Below are 20,182 nucleotides of genomic sequence, written 5' to 3'. Positions count from 1 at the left end.
CCGTTCCCAGGCCACTTGATCTGCCTTGATTTGTCGACCTCAGGCGGCGGCGCCCGGGCATCCTGTCCCCGCCCCTCCGTGCCCCAGGCCCCGCCCAGGCAACCCGGCCCCACCCCTCCGCGCCTCCCGGGCGCCGCCAAAGCCCGGGGCGCGGATCACGCGGGCAGGAGCCGCTCTGGGCATGCTCAGTGGCAGGGCAGGTGGGGCCGCCGCGGGCCGCCGGGTCCGGCCGGGAGCGGAGGGGCGGGGGCAGAGGGGGAAGTGGGTGGGAGCCGCGGGCCAAGTCTCGAGAGTCGCCGGCAGCCGCAGGACGCTGGGCAGGTGGGAGCCCGCGTGGTCCGGGCCGCGATGAGCAATGGCATCGGTCAAGGTGGCCGTGAGGGTCCGGCCCATGAATCGCAGGTGAGTAGGAGGGCGGGGCGCAGGCGGCGCCCTGACGCGTCCCCACCCGGAGGAAGTTGGTCTCCAACTCCCCTCCAAGGCCAGCCTGGACTTAAGTGTCAAGAGCCGGTCTCCGGCCCACTGGGCCCTGGTTGTGGCTTCTGGGGGCCTGGAGCACTTGAAGGTTTGCTGTTCCTTTCACACTGCCCTGGAGGGGCCCTGGCGGGTAGAGAGTTTACGAAGCCACGGAGGAGATTCCTGTTAACTCTTCCAGGTCCCATTAATTTGAAGAAGTTTGTTTCTTCCCTCTTTAAAAAGCATCAAGGGAACAGTTTCACGAGGGTGTAAATCCATGAGCGTGGTCATGGGGGCACCAGAGCTGTTAGGCGAAGTCCCCCCAGTTATGCCAACTCAGAAGTTCTCTAACTATTATCAGTGTTACTTTTTTCAACTCTTAAGAAGAAGTGATTTCAATTCCCTGAACTTGAACCCTAACTTCTAATCAGTAGTTTAGCAGTTCTTAACTTCAGGTTAAAGAGTGGATGGGAAAACTTTAACAAACTTTTGTTTCCTGGAAAAAAAATCAAGGACACTTAAGTACACGTGTTTGAAATATGCTGATGTTAACAGCGGGGGGAATTATAAACACATTTAGAATTTAATTTTGTATGTTTCTACAAAGTAATGCTTTTCAGAATGATTTGACTTTGCGTTCACTGAGGAATAGTTTGCTTCCTTTTCGGTGACTACTTTATAATCAGTTTACAAAGAGGCTTTACAAAAGTTAGCTTTTTAAATTGGTTTAAAGAACTTTAAAGAATGAAGTAGATCTAAATGGGATGTGTCCTTCCCAATTGATAGGAGCAGTTCACACAAGGCCATTTGTTTTTATTGGCTTCTCAGTCAAGTTGGACATTTGGCTTACCATATGGCCTTTGCTACTTTCTTTGTATCGACTTTGGAGGTCGTTGTTTGTTCTGACAGCTGATTGAGGCATCAGAAGATCGTAAAATCAAGAGATTGCCGGAACCTTCTTCGACTCATCTGTTTTTCTGTTGGCAGATAGGGAATCATTATTCTGGTTTATAACTATTGGAGACCAGTGCTTTTGTGATTTTTAAGTTATCTCTAAAGCTTTTTAGGGAAGGAGTTTGACTTTTTTGTAAGTCCTAAGAAAGTATGTAGGTTTCTATGTATAGTCTGTCCTACAAGACAAATGGACCCCAGAGTCATTTAGATGTTTTTGAAAGATTGTTCTTTGTTTTGGATTTACATGTATATCGAAGTTCCTTCCCTTCTTTTTTTTTTTAATTAAAAAAAATTTTTTTTTAAACATCTTTATTGAAGTATAATTGCTTTACAATGGTGTGTTAGTTTCTGCTTTATAACAAAGTGAATCAGTTATACATATACATATGTTCCCATATCTCTTCCCTCTTGCATCTCCCTCCCTCCCACCCTCCCTATCCCACCCCTCTAGGTGGTCACAAAGCACCAAGCTGATCTCCCTGTGCTATGCAGCTGCTTCCCCCTAGCTATCTATTTTACATTTGGTAGTGTATATATGTCCATGCCACTCTCTCACCCTGTCACATCTTACCCCTCCCCCTCCCCATATCCTCAAGTCCATTCTCTAGTAGGTCTGTGTCTTTATTCCCGTCTTGCCACTAGGTTCTTCATGGCCTTTTTTTTCCCCCTTAGATTCCATATATATGTGTTAGCATACTGTATTTGTTTTTCTCTTTCTGACTTACTTCACTCTGTATGACAGACTCTAACTCCATCCACCTCACTACAAATACCTCCATTTCATTTCTTTTTATGGCTGAGTAATATTCCATTGTATATATGTGCCACATCTTCTTTATCCATTCATCCGATGATGGACACTTAGGTTGCTTCCATGTCCTGGCTATTGTAAATAGAGCTGCAATGAACATTTTGGTACATGACTCTTTTTGAATTATGGTTTTCTCAGGGTATATGCCCAGTAGTGGGATTGCTGGGTCATATGGTAGTTCTATTTTTAGTTTTTTAAGGAACCTCCATACTGTTCTCCATAGTGGCTGTATCAATTTACATTCCCACCAACAGTGCAAGAGTGTTCCCTTTTCTCCACACCCTCTCCAGCATTTATTGTTTCTAGATTTTTTGATAATGGCCATTCTGACTGGTGTGAGATGATATCTCATTGTAGTTTTGATTTGCATTTCTCTAATGATTAATGATGTTGAGCATTCTTTCATGTGTCTGTTGGCAATCTGTATATCTTCTTTGGGGAAATGTCTATTTAGGTCTTCTGCCCATTTTTGGATTGGGTTGTTTGTTTTTTTGTTATTGAGCTGCATGAGCTGCTTGTAAATCTTGGAGATTAATCCTTTGTCAGTTGCTTCATTTGCAAATATTTTCTCCCATTCTGAGGGTTGTCTTTTGGTCTTGTTTATGGTTTGACATAAAGAAGTTTTGGAGCGCATGCTACGAGATTGTATTGAGTAGCTTTAGAAAGCAGTTATTAAGTGCCGCCTACCAAATGCATGGGCGTTGTGCTGGGTGCTGTCTGTGGGACAAGGTAAATGAGGTCTGCTGAGTGTCTCTCTGGTGAGGGAGGGACTACAGACTAGTGGGACTCTCGTCAAACCCTGGGTGGGCTGAGAGGGATGCTACCGGTGCATGCCTTGACAGTAGGCCTGAAGCCCAGGTATGTGGAGAGAAGGCAGGAAACATGTCCAAAAGCCACGTGCTTTGGGCAGGTAGATGGATGTGATGATGTCTGTGCTCTCAGCAGAGAACTCTTGTGGTGGCATCAGGATTAGGGCAAGAGGTAAGGAAGCAGTAGTCTCGCCATAGGTGGAGATGGGAAGGCTGGAAAGATCCATGGAGACAGTCTGCTGGCAGAATTGACAGGATTTGGCAGTTCATTGGGTGAGAAGGAGGGGAAAGGGGAAGAGCACAGAGTCATTAACTGAGGTTTGCTGCTCAAGGAGGTAGAAGAGGTTTGGGGAAGGTGGATGGTCAGGTGGGTGCATTCTCTCTTGGGTTTGAAAGTTATAGGAGATGCAGTAAGTGTCAAGTACAAGGACAGCGTCTAGCACAGGATGAGTGCTGCCCCAAGTAGTGACCCTGTTCACTATCTGAAGTGTGGGAAGGACATCCGTCTCTTTGCTGGTGTTCAGTAGACTGTAAGAAACATGGGTCTCAGGTGATCTGAGGATTGACATTTGGAAATCTTTTGCACATGGATGACAGTTTAAGAATGTTACAGTAAGGAGGGAATTTCTCAGCAGGAGAAAATCTTATTTTTATGTATAAAGCACAGATATTCAGTAGATTTTAAAAAAACAAAATGTTTACAGTGAGAAGAAAAGGGATTCAGGGATTGGATACTGGGATATGCTTCTCTTTAGGATTCCAGGGAGAAGATTGGCTTGCAGCTCATGGAGGAGAACCAGCACAGCAAATGGTCATGGCAGGAAAGAAGAAGGGTCTGCCAAAGGAGGTGGTGGTGGTTATTGTACGATGTTGCCAAGATGGTGCTCTGAGGATGCCAGTAAGATGAGGTCCTTGGTCTTAGAGACAAGAGCATTGGTACCCTTCCAAAGAGCAGTTTCAAGGGGAGACAGTGATCTGGAAGTTGGGAGTGAAATAGAAAGACATATACAATTGGCCGACCAAAAGTACTTGGCCTAACTCATAAGGAAAGACTTCCAAGTTATAATGGCCGTAAGAAACCATTTTTCACTAGTGAGATTGGTGAATATTAGCTGAACATTGAGTGTTGGTGATGGAGTCATAAAGGGTCAAGACCTCTGAGACTTCCATGTTGGGAAATTTAACAGTAGTTGTCAAGATTAGAGGTTTATAAAACTCTTTGGTTGAGAAATTTCATTTCTAAGATTTTATTTTATGGATTATATTCCTACCTACGAAGATGTATGTGTAAGGATGTTTCTGCATCATCAGTGGAACAAAAACAAAAAAATCATAAATGATCTAAGTGTACAGTGATGGAGGATTTGTTAAATTGTTGCCTATTCATTTGGTAGAATGCTATGTAGTACTTAAAAAAAGAATGTGTCGATCTTAAAAGAGTTCCAAGATAGGGGATTAAGTGAGAAAAGCAAGATATCCACATACACACACACTACAGTAGAGTTGTGTGAATGTGTGTGTTAAAAAATATATACATAGAGGCACACACACGGCCATACCTGTCTAGAGTGATTCATAAGAAGCCCGACAGTGGTAACTCTGGGGAGGAGAGCTGACGAAGAGTCTGTCAGGTGAAGATGGATGGCTTCTTGTTTTGTTTTTTCCTTTTACTGTTTGAGTTTTTACTTTGCTCATTGGTAGTGTTATAATTAATAATTGAAAACTTGTGTATGTAATTTTAAAAAGTTACCTAAAAAGTCACTGGCACTGGAGAAAGAGTTTTCAGCTGGTTGTCTGGGAGGATTGAAGGAAGTTGTTAAAAATATTTTCCCCCAGTTTGATTGAGATGTAATTGACGCATAGCTCTGTGTAAGTGTCAGGTGTAGAGCAGAAAGGCTTGACTTGTGTATGTTGTGAAATGATTACCACAATAAGGTTAGTTAACATCCGTCATCTCATGTAGTTTTCCAAAAAAAAAGGAAAAGAAAAAAATGTTTTTTCCCCCTGTGATGAGAACTCTTAGGATTTACTTTCTTAACAGCTTTCGAATATACTATCCAATGGTGCTAACTATAGTCGTCATGTTGTACATGATGACTTATTTATTTTATAGCTGGAAGTTTGTACCTTTTGGCCCCCTTCATTCACTTCCCCCATTCCCTACCCCCTGCCTTGGGTAACCAGAAATCTGATTTCTTTTTCTAAGTTATTTTTTTGTTTATTTTGTTTTTTGTTGCTTCTTTTTTTTAAGATTCAACATATAAGGGCGATCTATACAGTATTTCTCATTCTCTGACTTCTTTCACTTAGCATAATACCCTCAAGATTCATCCTTGCTGTTGCAAATGGCAGGATTTCCTTTTTCATTGCTGAATAATATTCATATATTCATATATATATATGTATATATATATATATATATACATATACATATATATGTCACGTCTTCTTTATCCATTCATCTGTCGATGGACAGTTAAGTTGTTTCCATGTCTTGGCTATTGTAAATAAGAGTACAGGCGCTGAAGGCAAAGAGGAAGCAACCGGCCCGAAGGAAAGGCCTGGAGTGATAGGGAGGTGAGGTTGGCCGTTGCAGCCAGGCTGTTGAAGGATGGGGCAGTGTGGTGAGATACTGACTCTGAGCAAGGAGCCTGTGCGGTCCACAGTCCTCCTTGCAAGAAACACCCAGTGCTTGATTAAGGACAAGATGTGATGAATTTGTTTTTACTACCGTCCAAGAGGAGGAAATTTCTCCCTCTGCCTCTCTCTTGAGTTCTTGTGGCTAGACTAATAATAAAATTGACACAAGATTTAACAGGAGAAAAAGAAACAAATTTGTAAGGAATTGACAGAACAAAGAAACTTAGGTTTTGTGTGCCCAATTATTGAAGAGTCTAAACAGAGTTTGGGCTTGGGGTAGTAAATTAAAGAAATAACAAGGCTCCGAATTCCCTATTTTTGGCTGTAAGGGTGTCCTTCTACCTCGAGATGCAGGGAGTGTGCCCTTCACATGGGAGATTGATTTTCCTGCTTTCAGGGAAACAGAAAGGAGGGTGAGAGTGACCCTCTTGGATTGGCCGTTTCTTAAGAAACTTTAATTTAAAACAACTAATATGCCATGGAGGTGCATTTCGGGGTGGCCCATCCTGAGCCTTAACACTACCTTATGGCTTTTGGTTATGTGGCAGAAGTAGTAGTTTCAGATCTGAAAGAGCCATTACGTTCCATCAGGTAATAGCAGCTCGCTTTATTGAGAGTTTGCTCTGGGCCGGTGTTGCAAAACCTAGTTTAATCTTTACAATAATCTTAGCAAGTAGAGGCTATTATTATATGCCATTTTCCAGATTGAGAAAGATAGTTAGCTTGCCCAAAAGTCAGTTTCTTAGGACAGTCACAGCTATGCTTTTTAAAATGAGTAAAGTGTTAGCAGGAACTCAATTTGTTCATAACTTTCATGGGGAAAAGCTTAGTATTTATGCATTGTCTCTACCTTTTTCTTTGTGATTTCTTCCACTAGTCTGATGCCTAGTCTTTTCTTTTTCACTGGTTTCATTCTTACAATCTTACAAGATAGAATTTTTTTTTCCCTGGAAGAGACAGCAAAACAATAATTTGGGAGCTAATTTGTCCATTTCCTGTTGGTTTCAGTTGCTTGTTTTTTCCTGGAAACACTAGATGATTCTTTAGGGCAACCTATCCTGTCCCGTTGATCTGCCAGTGTTAAGATGGTCAGGGTCTGAGGGCAGGCGGCCTGGGTTCCAGTTTTAGCTGTCTTTTACCAGCTGGGTAAATTTGAGCAAGAGACATAATTGTTCTAAGCCTCAATTTTTGCATCTGTAAAATGGTGATAATAATTACACATACCTTGTAAGGTCTTTTGTGAGACAAGGTCTTTTTCAAATACTTTTTACTGTGACTCACAATAAGAAACACATTTAAAATTGAAGCTCTGTAGATATGTAAAAGATTTATGTGGTGTTACATGCAAGTCACTCATATTTTCTATTCCATCCTATTTTATTCTGTTCTGTTTCATTTTAAAAATTGCTATTTTTAGGTCCACTAAACTGACTTCAAGATCATCTGATGAGTTGCAGCTGGCAGTGTGAAAAACATTGTTGTGAGGTTCAGAAGAGATCATGCATGGGGCCAAAGCTCTCCACACAGTCCCTGGCATATAGCAAGGGCTCTGTAAAGATTTTTTTTTTTTAATAAATTTATTTATTTTTGTTTTTGGCTGTGTTGGGTCTTCGTTGCTGCGTGCGGGCTTCTCTAGCTGCGGCGAGCGGGGGCTACTCTTCGTTGCAGTGTGCGGGCTTCTCATTGTGGTGGCTTCTCATTGTGGTGGCTTCTCTTGTTGCGGAGCACGGGCTCTAGGCGCGCGGGCTTCAGTACTTGTGGCACAGGCTTCAGTAGTTGTGGCTTGCGGGCTCTAGAGCGCAGGCTCAGTAGTTGTGGCTCACGGGCTTAGTTGCTCCGTGGCATGAGGGATCTTCCCGGACCAGGGATCAGACCCGTGTCCCCTGCATCGGCAGGCAGATTCTTAACCACTGCGCCACCAGGGAAGCCCCAAGATTGGCTGTTGTTATTACTGTTACTTTTAGAATTTAATGATGGTACCTTTATTCAATAACACATATTTAAAAAATGTTTTACCAAAAAGAAAAAATTTGCTGAGTGCTGGCAACAGACCAGATGTTAGTGTTGTAATGTGCTTTCTCATCTTATAAGGCAGGTCCGCCCCAGGCCTTCTATTTGTGAGGGTTCTCAGCTTCTCTTCCCGATTAGCCTCTCAGGCAGAATTTGGTGTCATGTCAACCAAGTTAAAAACAAAAGAAAAAAACGCCAGTGGTAGCTGACTGGGGTTGATGTCTTTAGACTCTGCTGAAGCTTTCCCATTTTAAGAGGAGGAGTGTTGGGGAAAATAGCTCAGTGGTAGCCTCTTGGGTCTGTGATGACGCCAGCCTCTCGTGTTAAGGGTGGGAGGTGTCTGTCGAGATGGTACCATGCACCAGGCACCGTGCTCATTTCTTCACCTTGGCAACTTCCTTTCCCCCTCACACCAACTCACTGATGGAGGTCTTTTCACCCCCATTTTACAGACGGGAAACTGAGACCCCTCAGATGATAAAGTGCGGCTGAGCCAGCTCCACTTCCCTCCAGAGCCCTTTGCTTGGTGACTTGTTGTCCCCGGGCTCGCTGATGACAGAAGCCCTCAGCCTCAGGGGACGGCTGGGCTGGTGGCAGAGTAGAGACACAGGTGCACCACACCCACAAATAACACAGAATCTGTGAGGGGATTCTAGAAGCTGGAGGAAGAGGTCTCTGTGGCTTCCCAGGGTCCCTTGGATGAGAGGGTGAGGTTTGAATTGAGCCCCGAAGAAGGGGTGTAACCAGCCCCCGTTTAGAGAGCGTCTGTGAAGTGCTTGGCTGATGCCCTTTAGCAGTTAGCACAGTCGCTGCATTCTGCAGATGAGGAGCAAGGGCTCAGTGACCTGAGGTCACACAGCTAGGTCACTAGGTGTCACCTGAGGTCACACAGCTGGGTCACGGTGGAGTCCGGGTTGGAGCTGAAGTCTCTCTTACTCTCATTTCTAAAGCCCCTCCATTGTACAGAAGACTCAGATCAGAGGAGGGTGGGGATGGCTGGCAGGTGGCACTGAGTACAGTTACCCGGGATCTTAGACTAACTGGAGCTCTGTGTAAGGATTAGTTGAGAGGTCGGTGGGCAGGGTGTTGTGAGGACATTTCTTTGTTAAGCTTGGGAGTTTGGGCTTTTATACTCCAGTCCTGTGCTGGCCCTTGGCTGCATGCAGCTACTTAAAATTTAACTGTTAAATAAAATGTAAAATGTAGTTACTTAGTTGCACAAGTCACATTTCAAATGCTCAGTAGCTACATATTGAACAAGGCAGATAGAGAGATCATGTCCATCCTCGTGGAAAGTTCTACTGGACAGTAAGCCTGAGCTGGGTTTGAATCCTGGCTCTGCACCTTCCTAGCTCTGGGTCTTGGCACTTTACTCAGGTGTTCTGTGCTTCAGTTTCTTCACCTGTAAGACGGAGATCTTCACAGGACCCCCCCTTGTGGGGCTGAGATGATGATTGAAGGTAACCCTTGCTAACAGTATTGGGCCCCAGAGTAAGGGCTCTATAAATATTGGCTACTATTATTAGGCACTGGGAGCTGCTCATGGCTTTTCAGAAATATAGCAGTGTAGAGAAATAATACCAGCACTCCAGCAACAGTGAACATTTATCGACTGTTTCCCAAGTGCTGTGCTAAGTGCCTGTTATGCACTATTATCCCACTGACTTTCTTGCCATATTCTGGGGTGCAAGACCCTGAGACCTCAGATGTCCTTTTGAGTGGGCAGAGGCCAGTGCCGGCAGACCATTCAGGGAACTGGAGTATGACCGGTAGGGATGGGATTCTGGACTAGGCTGGAGTTGTAAGTAACAGGAAAGGAGGAGTCAAAGGATGAAACTTGCAAACAAAACCCTGAAGAAACCTTCACGGTATTTTCTGATTGTGAAAATAATGTATGCTTGTAAAAAACGTGTGCTGAAAAGTGTACCAAAGAAATCAAATTGACAATCGCTCATAATTCCACGGATCCAGAGATGACCCCTCCTAAAGTTTTGGTGCATTTAAATCCAGTCTTTTTTTCCTGTTTGTGTAGCAGCATAACATAACTATCTTATATCCTGTCTTTTACGTTTGCAAGAGACATTCTGAAGACCAATCAGTAGGACATAGGCAAAGAGTCAGATGACTGAGCGGCTTGGGGCCCTATTAAGTGGACGAATGACCTTTCCCAAGGTCAGGATGCGGGATGAGCCGGTCGGGGTGGAGGGCCACGGTGGTCAGTTGAGTTGGCTCGGGATGCTGGTGGGGGATGCAGGCAGTAGGAACTCAGGTGGGTCATCAGCTCTGCAGATGCACATTTGGAGGTGGGTCACTTGAAGGTGATAGCGGCTGTGGTGGCAGTGAATGTTGTCTCTGAGGAGGACCATGGTAAAGAAAGAAGGGGTGGGATAGCAGAACTGCATGACCTGGGTTAAGACCGAGCTGTCAGTAGCTGGCCGAGTGACCTGGGCAGGTTGGTTTTACTCCTGGGCTCAGTTTCTGCTTTTGTAAACAGGGATTCTCTGAGTGTGGTTCAGGGCCAGCTGGGACTCACTGAGCCTATTTTAGGGGGTTTACAAAGTTAGAACTGTTTTCACACTCATAGTAAGATATTTGCTGTTTTTGCTCTCATCTCTCACGAGGGTACTGTGGAGTCTTCCAGAAGCTACATGATGTGTGATGATGTCGTGAGTCTGTGTGCTGTGCATTGTGTGTCAAACATTTCTCAGTTTTCATTTCTAATATGGTAACTATAAATGGGTATATCAACATTAATAAAAGCTCTTAGGCTCTTCAGTTATGTTTAAGAGTTGTAAAAGGCTACTGAAGCCACAGCATGTGAGAGCCGCAGCTGTAAAATGATAGTGCATAAGTTGTTGAGGGGATTGGATGGGAGGGTGTATATAGAGAGAGTGTTCAGCAACCTTCCAGGCATGTAATATCCTTTCAACAAATCAGAGCTGCTATTATTTTTTATAATCACCTGTTACTAACAACTACACTTAAGCGGACAGGAGTGGAGGACCAGGCAATGGAGACAGGAAGGGAGAAAAGCAGGAGAGTGAATGTCCTGGTCATCAAGGGAGAGGAGAGGGGGTCACCAGCATCGGAGGCTGCAGGTCGAGGTCCGAGCCCAGCTGGCCGGGGAGGTGATTGGCTCCTGTCTCTGGAGGGAACTGTTTTAGTTGAGGGGTGGGAGGGGATGCTAGCGGGGTTGGGGGCGGGAGGCTGGCGGTGGGGGCCTGGAGGTGGCACCTGTCGCTGCCCTTCCAGTTAACGGAGGGATTAAAGGAAGGAGAGAGCTCACCCCTGTTCACCTGTGTAGTTTGGCTCCTGTAATAAAATCTAATCTCCTTTACTGATTGTGTGAGGTGCTCAGTCCCCAGCCCTCACCTGGGCATCGCAAACCTGGGCATCGCAAACCTGGGCCTGGCAGAGAAGTTTGTGTGTGTGTGTGTGTGTGTGTGTGTGTGTGTGTGTGTGTATTTGTTTTAAAGAAGAGGAAGAGAACAGGTGGGGAGTTAGGAGGTTGGAGAAAGAAGGCTACATGGGCAGGGGAGGGAAGTAGGGGTGGCTAGAGAGTGCGCAGTGTTTTCTGGGACCAGGAGGAGGGGGTAGCCGTGGGCCACAGGGGAGATTCCCCGGGGAGCGCTGTGCTGGCGCTGACCCTGATTCATGGAATTTGGAGCATATGGAGGATTTTTCCTTTCTTTTAGGTGGACTTGACAAGTAACATGAAACAAGTGACTGATGTTTTTTTCATACACAAAATTTAAAAATATCAATGTGTATAATGCACTTACACATGTATGTACCAGAAGTTTGAAAAATGCTCTTCATTGACTTAGAGTATTTAGTAAGTATAATTTGATATTAAGTTCTGCTGCTTTATTTTATTCATGGCATTTGTGTGAGAGAGAGAGATGGAGTGTGTGTGTGTGTGTGTGTGTGTGTGTGTGTCAGAGGTTATTTAGAAATGTCCAGTTGTGCAGTACATAGATAGTACTTTGGTCTGAGCTGATTTAGCCTACGCATTCTCATTTCATGATTAATTTCCTAAATTATTTCAATAGCTTTTTCTATTTTTGTGGGTCCTGGAATTGGGATGCAGTCTTGCTGAGGCCTGTTTTATGAAAGGAAATACATTATGGTTAGACTTACGGCCTGGGGGAGATGTGACAGTGCCCCACCACGCCCAGCCCCTTCCCCAGTGCGGAGCCTCTGGCTGATTTCCCTGGCCTGGGCTGCCTTCTGTCCCACTGCAGTTACAGAGACCGGCGTTGAGAAATCCTTCATGGGAAGGTTGTCATTGTTCCCTTGGATTCGGCCCAGTGACTCACATCAGGCACGACTGCCGGCGGGGCCTGGAGCTTTCCTTCACTCTCACCCACTCTGGGCTGAGCATGTGTGTTTCCTGCTCTGTCCATTTCCAAGGATATTCATTATTCATTGTTGCTGCCCAGTGGAGGGGAAATAACTGTTTCTGTGATCAGCAACCTACTCATAGACACTTGTAGCAAATTTCAATGGGATGTGTAGAATTTAAAGTCAACTGAGAAAGTGCTTTCACCATAATGGTGTTGACAAGTAATTTTTGTCCTCAGTGACTATTTCTAGTCACTCACTCACTTATTAGGAATTCTGTTAAATCTTATGCCATCAGTATCTAATTTAATTCTTGACAACAGTCCCACAGGTGTGAATATTTTTAGCTCCATTTTATAGATGAAGAAACTGGGGATCAGAGAAAGATGAGGTCCCGGCTCAAATGTCACTTCTTCTGAGAAGCCTTTATCACATTGCATTGGTCTTCTGGCTTCACAGCATTTACCATTATTGAGTTTGTGTGCGCGCGCGCGTGTGCACACGTGCGTGGGCATGTGTATGCATGTGAAAGGATTTTTGTTTTCTTGTTTACTGTCTCTCTGCTTCTTGCACATAAACTCCGTGAGAGCTGGTCACCTTGTTGGGTTTGTCCGTGGCTGTTTCCCTAGGCCCTAGAACTGTGCCTGGCAGAGATAGGTACTCAGAAGATATTTGTTGCATTAATAACTGTCACCTCCTCCCCAATCTTTCAGTATGTGGATGCTTATAAGGAATCTGGGATCCGAAGCCCAGCATCTGTGGGATGCCTCACATTGCTCCCGTGAACAGAAGGGAATTTTGATGATCCTCCTGTTGGGTATTAGGCTGGGGAGGTAGAAGAGAGCTAAGGAAGAGCCTGGGTAAAGGACAGCTTCAGGCTTTCCCTGTGTATTAAGTTAATTATACACAAATTACACATGAAATACGTGTTATGTTTATCTCTTAAGGTTAGAGAATTGGAGGTTAAACACTATGTTTCAATGATATATAGTTTATGGGACAGAACACTCTTGTTCCTTTAGAAAAGGATTTTTTTTTTTTTTAACTTGAAATAATTATACAGTAAAGTTCCCATATATGCTTCACTCAGCTTCCCCTAACATCAGTATCTTACGTAACCACAGTGCAGTTGTCAGGACCAAGGCATCAGCGTGGTGCAGCCCTGGTAACCGGACGTGGTTTTCCTGAGAACGTCCTTCTTCTGTCCCAGGAGCCGGTGCAGGATCCCACATTGCATATAGTTGCCATGCCTCCTTAATCTCTTCTGGTCAGTGACAGTTTCTAAGTCTCAGAAGAGTGCCAGTCAGTTATTTTGTAGAATGTCCCTCAGTTTGGGTTTCTCCCACGGTTTGTCATGATTAAACTGAAGTTACGCAGTTTTGGCAAGAAAGCCACATAAGTGTCCTTCATTTCCTGTCATGGGGGGGTCATGATGCCAGTATGTCTTGTTACTGGTGATGTCGACCTCAGTCCCTTGGTCAAGGTGGTGTCTGCTGGGTTTCTCCACTGTATTGTTATATTTTTTCCTCTTTGTAATTAATACGTACCTGAGGGAAATACTTTGCAGGAAAAGTTTTTGACTTCAGTTTGCAACAGTATTTTTTTTTTTGCCCGTGGGAACACATCTCAGATTTTCTAATAAAAGTTATTGTGAATATAAGATTCATTTAAAACATTTTTTCCCCCTCTGACTTAGTGAAAAAGGATTAATCATGTTTAAAATGAAGGACATTTGTACTTCGGAAGGTTGATGACGATCGTACAGGACTATGCATTTAAAACATCTGCAGTAAGACCTTTATCAGCCCAATGCATGCTGATGTTCCTACTCTCTACTATTTCATTAAAAAAAAAAGATGGTCGTTATCCACTAAACTGAATTTATGGTCGGCAGTTTGAAAACACTAGTGTAGTGAATCTATTATTCAGAGCAGAACTTGGTAAAATGTGATTTTTCTACATGAGGGAACATTGAAATTAGGATGCTGTTAGAAAGTCAGTCCTCTTTCCTCTTGGAAGCTGGGGGTGGAGGGTGGGGCTTATGATCCCAAGAGGATAAATGAAGCTTAGAGTGAGAATTTTCAACTTCAGAGAGTCTAGGATTCTGAGTCCATCATGGGATACCCACTCTCAGGAGCTTGCTTTCTTAAGCTCTTGTGGCTTCATGGTCTCGTGGTCTCTTGCCTGAGTGCACCTACTGATTCTTATTTTCAGGATTTATTAAACAGAGTCTAAGCTATCACAGTGACTCAGCTTGGGGCACAGGTAAATCACTTTGTGAGTTCCCTCTAAGTGGGACTTCAAGTTCCCCAGGGAGCTTTCCAGAAAAACGGATTCAAGGTGATGGAGACTAGCTCAGAAGTGAAACAAGTTGCAGAGATAAAGCTTTTAAAAATATTGGGTTTCGGTCTGTTGGCTTTCTTTTCGTAAAGTTAGTGTTTTTATAGGAGCCATCTCTGGTTGATCAGATAGAAGGGCAACTAGCTGTGAGAAAAATGTCAGGAGTCCTGGGCCGGTGCTCATATATGATGATCCAATTGAGATGTTATTCTTCTTTTTAAAAAAATTTTCATTTTGAAATATGTACAAAAAGTTGCAGAAATAGTGTAGAGTTCTCGTGTATCTTTCACCTTATACAGCTGTAGTATAATTAAACACCAGGCGAATAACATTGATACAGTATTATCCACTGATCTGATTCATCCAGATTTCCCAAGTTGCCCAAGTGTCTTTTTCTCTGGTCCAAGATTCAGTCCAAGATCACACAAGGCATTTAGTTGTCTTGTAAAATACCTCCTTTTTAATTTAGCTTTTCTTGTTCTTAGGGTCAACTTTGACTATACTGATATATTAAGGATGAGAATAGGTAACTGCCCCACCCACCACCCCAGTACCTCTGTCCACTCAAAGGATTGAGGAATGTTGCCTCCTGGTGTCCTTGGTTGTTTGAGCTGTTAACACCTTGGTTGGATTAATTGTTCCACATGTCAATGAAAAGGACAGGTGGGGACCTTTAATCCTTGATGGGGCTTTTCCCCAAGAGAACCTTATTTCCAGTGGTAACTTAGCCTGTACTTTCTACTAACAAACAGCTTTCAGATTTTCTGTTCTTTCTGATGAGTAATAAGTGAATTAAAGGACCAGTGGAAGGAATTTATTCTTTCTTTCCTGGAACATAAATGCTCTGAAACTGATTTGATTGTCTCTAATTTGATCTTGGCTGGAATTCCTCTCTCTTTTGATTTTAAGAAGTCAGAGGATTTTGTGGTTGTTTCTGCTTTTACCGTCTTTTCCCCTCTTCCTTTTATTCTACTCTGACTTTTGAGAGACAGCTATTGATAATCAGTCCTGGATAAATCCGATTTATTTTCTCTACCATCTTTCTTTAGCCTTTGGACCGGGCTTGTAGTTATTGATTTGCCATTTCTTATTCTTTCATACCCTCATTCAGCAGACGGTAAGTGCTCTCTGTGTAAGAGAAACTGCTTTTTTGTGTGTGTGAGCTTTTCCTTGGAGGGATACCTTTGGACTGTGGCTGGATTAAATTAGCAAGACAGAGCTTTCACTGCCCCATAATCCCAAACTTTCACACAGTGCTCAGTGAAGGTGCGAGAAAGGCATGGCTGTTGAAGGGTAGGTAAATCAGATAGATGGTCCCAGGGTTGCATCCTGGCATTGCCACGAACTACCTACATGGTTTTCTAAAGGCTACTTTAGTCTTCTGGTCTCTTATTTCCTCATCTGTGTAATGGGGACAATATTACCTTATTTGTAAGGTTATTTTAATGGCTTAAGGAATTAATGACTGTGAAGTGCTTGCACAGAGTAGGCACAATCAGTGGTAACTTATAATTTTGTGTTGTACCTCTTCGGATTTCCCATGAATATTGTGACCATGGAGCAGAATCTTACATAACTCAGCAATGAGTGGACTTTGTCCACTCGTCACCAAGTATTAGGTTCTCTGTGTAGATAATAAAGTACAGTATGTGTTTGGAGAAAGGAAAATCAACGTGAGCTCAAGTCTACAGGTAGACATTATGGCAGAAATGGAGCTTTGAGGTCTGCCTAGGCTTCACATGGTGAAGGGCAGGTGTTTTCCTGGTGACCTTGGCATCTGTCTGGCCATTGAGCTTTTATTGGGCTTTTTTCTTTGATCAGAGATGAACAAGGGCATGATCCCTGCTTTCCAATAGCTCATGATCTAGTGGGAGCGATAGCCACAGAGAGAATGTCCCCTGTTCTGTGGGTGACGATGGGTGTTCAGGGCACGGTGGTGTGTGGGTGTAGAGGTGTTGAGTGGAGTTCCTTCTCAGGGCTGGGAGGAGTATCCTGGAGGATTCTATGACTGAGGGCAGGACTCGGTACAGTGAGTTGGCCAGGCAGACAAGGCGGGCAATGGCATTTTAAGCAGAAAGTGTCCAGAGGCCCTAAACTGTGGAGTGAGATTGGTGAACTGCAGTGTTGAGACACTGCTGAAATTTCAGCTGGCTGGTGAGCACCGGGGCAGAGAGGTGGGAGGTCCAGATTCTGGAGGTTGTGCTGTCTGGACGTTATTATTGTTTCTTCCTTTCCACTGCTCTAAAATGATTTAACTTACAGCTGATTCTGTAGATAAAGGGAACCATTTTACAAATGGGTGTAACATGATGAGATTTATGTGTCAGAAAGCCAGGGAGTGAGACTGACAGCTGCCAGGCTGATCTGGGGGGCCATCAGGTGTGACTGAACGTAGAGGGGTGGGAACTAGTACATTGCAGTTGGAGTGGACCCACTTTCCCGCCCACCTGCTCTGCCACCAGCCATCCACCCATCCATCCACCCTCCCATCCATCCACCCATCCACCCATCCACCCATCCACCCATCCATCCATCCATCCATCCATCCATCCATCCATCCATCCACCCATCCACCCATCCACCCACCCACCCACCCACCCACCCATCCACCCATCCATCCATCCACCCACCCACCCATCCACCCAACCACCCAACCACCCAACCACCCATCCATCCATCCACCTATCCTTCCATCCACCCAACCACCCATCCACCCATCCACCCATCCATCCACCTATCCATCCTTCCAACCCCCCCCGCCCCCAATCTACCCACTCACTCATGTCCTTACCCAGCCATCCACCTACCACCCAGCCAACCAGCTGGGGAATCTGTTTCTTTCCCTTCTTAACCAGGAAAGAGTGAACTGACCCCTGGGCACCTCTTTTTTCCATCCTTTGTCCATACCAGACTACAAAGTAGACATCAGTGTGCTGATAGAGGTTTCATCTCCCCATCATTGATTGATTAATTCATAAAGTATTTAAACTCTGCTGGGTGTATGCCAGGCCTTGTGCTAGACCAGCAGTTCTCAAAGTTTTGGGGATCCCTTAAAAATTGTTGACCCCAAAGAGCTTTTGTTTTTGTGGGTTATATCGATATCTTTACCACATTAGAAATTAAAACAGACTTTTTTTTAGAACAGAAGAATACACAAGCACACAGTCCCTCAGCCATCAGAATGACCCGTCGTCACACACCTTGTAGCCTCTGGAAAACTTCACTGGGCAGTCGTGAGTGAGAGTGAAAAGGCAAATAATAATGTCCTGGTGCCATTATGAAAATAGTTTTGATCTTGCAGAGCCCCCCAAACCATGAAAAGCCGCTGGGCTGCATATTGGGGATACGGTGGGACACAAGCCTGGCACAGACTTTGCCTCTGTGGGACCAGGTCCTGTGGTGCATGTGGAAGCCCATGTTGGGGTCTCACTGAGACTTGGGGTGTTGGGGGAAGGCCCTCGGAGGGAGAGACGGCTTAGTTGGGCCTGCAGTGGGCATCGGCCGCGGAGAACAGGTGTAGCGGGTGGAGGGAACAGCATGTGGGGGGAACAGCACTTGGAGGCTCAGAGGCCTCACGGGAGGGCCGAGAGCAGTTCCTTGTGGCTGTATGTTAATGTTGCATTTGCTAGAACGAGACCAGCAGTTTGCTTTCTCTGTGTGGCTTCAGCGTGATGTGATTTTATCCACTCATTTAACCTCAGAGGCAGACACAGCTGTTCTCAAGTCCCTTCCCTGTGTGACTTACGGGAAGCCCGGGGCCAGGTCTCTGCACTCCTGTTGGAGAGCCTCCTATTTCAGATGCTGAACCGGGTTTGTCAAGCTTTGAAAATGCCAACAGCAGAGCCACGGAACGTGAGGGGCTCAGAGGCAGCATCGAGGTGTGCAGCAGAGTGGAGGCCGAATGAAAAAGCTTGATTAATCATCAAAGAACAGGAAGACGACACTTGAGAGTTGAGGACTCGAGTGACACAGAAGCAGAACTGCTCCTTGATGTCATCCCGTTATCAGTGAGACTCCTTAGGAAGCGCTGGCTTTCGCCCCCTCCTCCCCTCTGTCTTTGAAATGACGTCCAAACTAGAGGTGTAGATCTTGGCCAGGTGCAACCTGAGACCTCCTTCGCCCTGTGTGGCTGTCGTAGGAGGGGCCTGCTTTTATTGTGCGTGGACTCCCTGCTCAGCCAGCCGCAGAGATGAGGCCAGACCTGTTTTGCTCTCTGTCTCTGTTTTATTGCAAAAAGCCTGGGGGTATCAGAGGGCTTTCTTACCTCAGCCCCTTCTGGCTTGATGATGAAGTGATTGCTCTTATTTCTGCCTGTGAATTGTGGTAGAGTATTCAGTTTCAAGGCATCTGGGGTGAATTCTCGAATTAAGAACGTGCGAATGCTACACTCGCATTGCAGCTCCGGGGAAGGGCAGCTTCATTCTTCCAAAAGTGTCTTGAGTTCACGCAGGGGTGAAGATACTGTCAAGGAGTCGTGAGAATTAGGGAGGGTGCAGCCCACACTGAAAAGACAGAAGGAGATGAGAGAGAAAGCCCCTCGCTGGTGGTTTCTTTAATAAATCCTCAGTACCTGAACAAATCAAACCTTATTTGCTCCTGGCTGAGTGAAATCATATGTTGTTAAAAGTCAGCTTGATTAGTTTCGAGGCCTCTGCCAGCACTTCCATGGCTCTGTCCCCGTCCACGCACCATGGGTTGGGGGAGGTAATGAAATCCAGCAGGAAGGGCATGAAGTTTGAGAAACCACGATCAGATCCTTTAAATGTGCCGCCAGTTCGTAATTTATAAAAAGGATTTTGCTGTTAGAGGCACAGTCCCTTCTGTGAAGTCTCTGGGTTTCCTGGGGGGGAAGGTGGGGGGGCTGAGGGTTTCTCGGCTCCCAGGTCTGGGGAGCCAGGTGAGGAGCGGGCTGGCGGGACCCTGCGGGGAGCTGGCCCTGCTCTCCTGTGGATGCTTCCAGAGAAGTCGGAAACCCAGATTTGTATGTAAAACCTTCTGATTTTAAAAATACAATGAATTAAAGATGTTTTATTTATTTTTATAATTTTTTATGAAGTATAGTTGATTTACAATGTTGTGTTAGTTTCAGGTGTACAGCAAAGGGTTTCAGTTATATATATAGATACATATTGTTTTTCAGATTCTTTCCATTATAGGTTATTACACGATATCAAATATAGTTCCCTGCGCTGTACAGTAAGTCCTTGTTGTTTACCTACTTTATGTATGGTAGTGTGTGTCTGTTAATCCCAGACTCCTAATTTATCCCTCCCCCGATAGGTGTTTTAGAACACGGCATGTACCAGTCCTCACCTGGGATGCCATTGTAAAACTTCTGGTTTAGAATGGAGGTTTGAAAATCTTCCTCCTTTCCTTGTTTTGTTTAAGACTGTTGTTCAGTTTACACATTTCCCCTTCCCACCTCCCTGCAGTGTCAGCGTTGTCCGTTTTTGTTTTGGGGAGGTGTCATCTTTGAGTGTCCTTCGCTTGTCCCACTGTTGTGCCACAAGCATCTGTGAATTTCACTGAGTGCTTAGAGATGCTGGTCCTCTCCTGGTTGCCACCTAGATCAGGAAAGAGGGGACGTGGGGGGGCGCCCCTGGGAGGTGCGGCTCGGCAGGGAGCTTCTGTGGGCTCTGCCGGGGGCACTGAGTAAGGACAGCGTCTGTGCCTGTGGGGTTTAGTTGTCCACCACGGACGTGGGGTCTGCCCTCTGAACCTGGCATCCCCTCGGAGGGGGGATGGGGATGGGTGGACAGGACTAGTGGTCCTCAGAGGGTTGGTGGGTTACAGATCCAGAACCTCAGCCCGGCTCTTT

General features: G+C 45.1%; 1 protein-coding gene across 5 annotated transcripts in view; it reads left to right on the top strand.

Moving 5' to 3' along the window:
- The first annotated feature begins 253 nt into the window (after positions 1 to 253).
- KIF16B (kinesin family member 16B) overlaps positions 254 to 20,182 on the top strand; it is a 291,470-nt gene continuing 271,541 nt past the window's right edge. For all 5 annotated transcript variants that reach the window (XM_061208593.1, XM_061208591.1, XM_061208590.1 and 2 more), the window contains exon 1: positions 254 to 402. In XM_061208593.1, coding sequence (XP_061064576.1) covers positions 356 to 402 — 47 coding nt within the window. In that variant the 5' untranslated portion in view covers positions 254 to 355. The remainder of the gene's footprint in view (positions 403 to 20,182) is intronic.

This window comes from Eubalaena glacialis, chromosome 13 (assembly GCF_028564815.1).
Source record: "Eubalaena glacialis isolate mEubGla1 chromosome 13, mEubGla1.1.hap2.+ XY, whole genome shotgun sequence".
NCBI classification, from domain to species: Eukaryota; Metazoa; Chordata; class Mammalia; order Artiodactyla; family Balaenidae; genus Eubalaena; species Eubalaena glacialis.
This window is presented reverse-complemented; position numbering and strand designations above follow the sequence as displayed.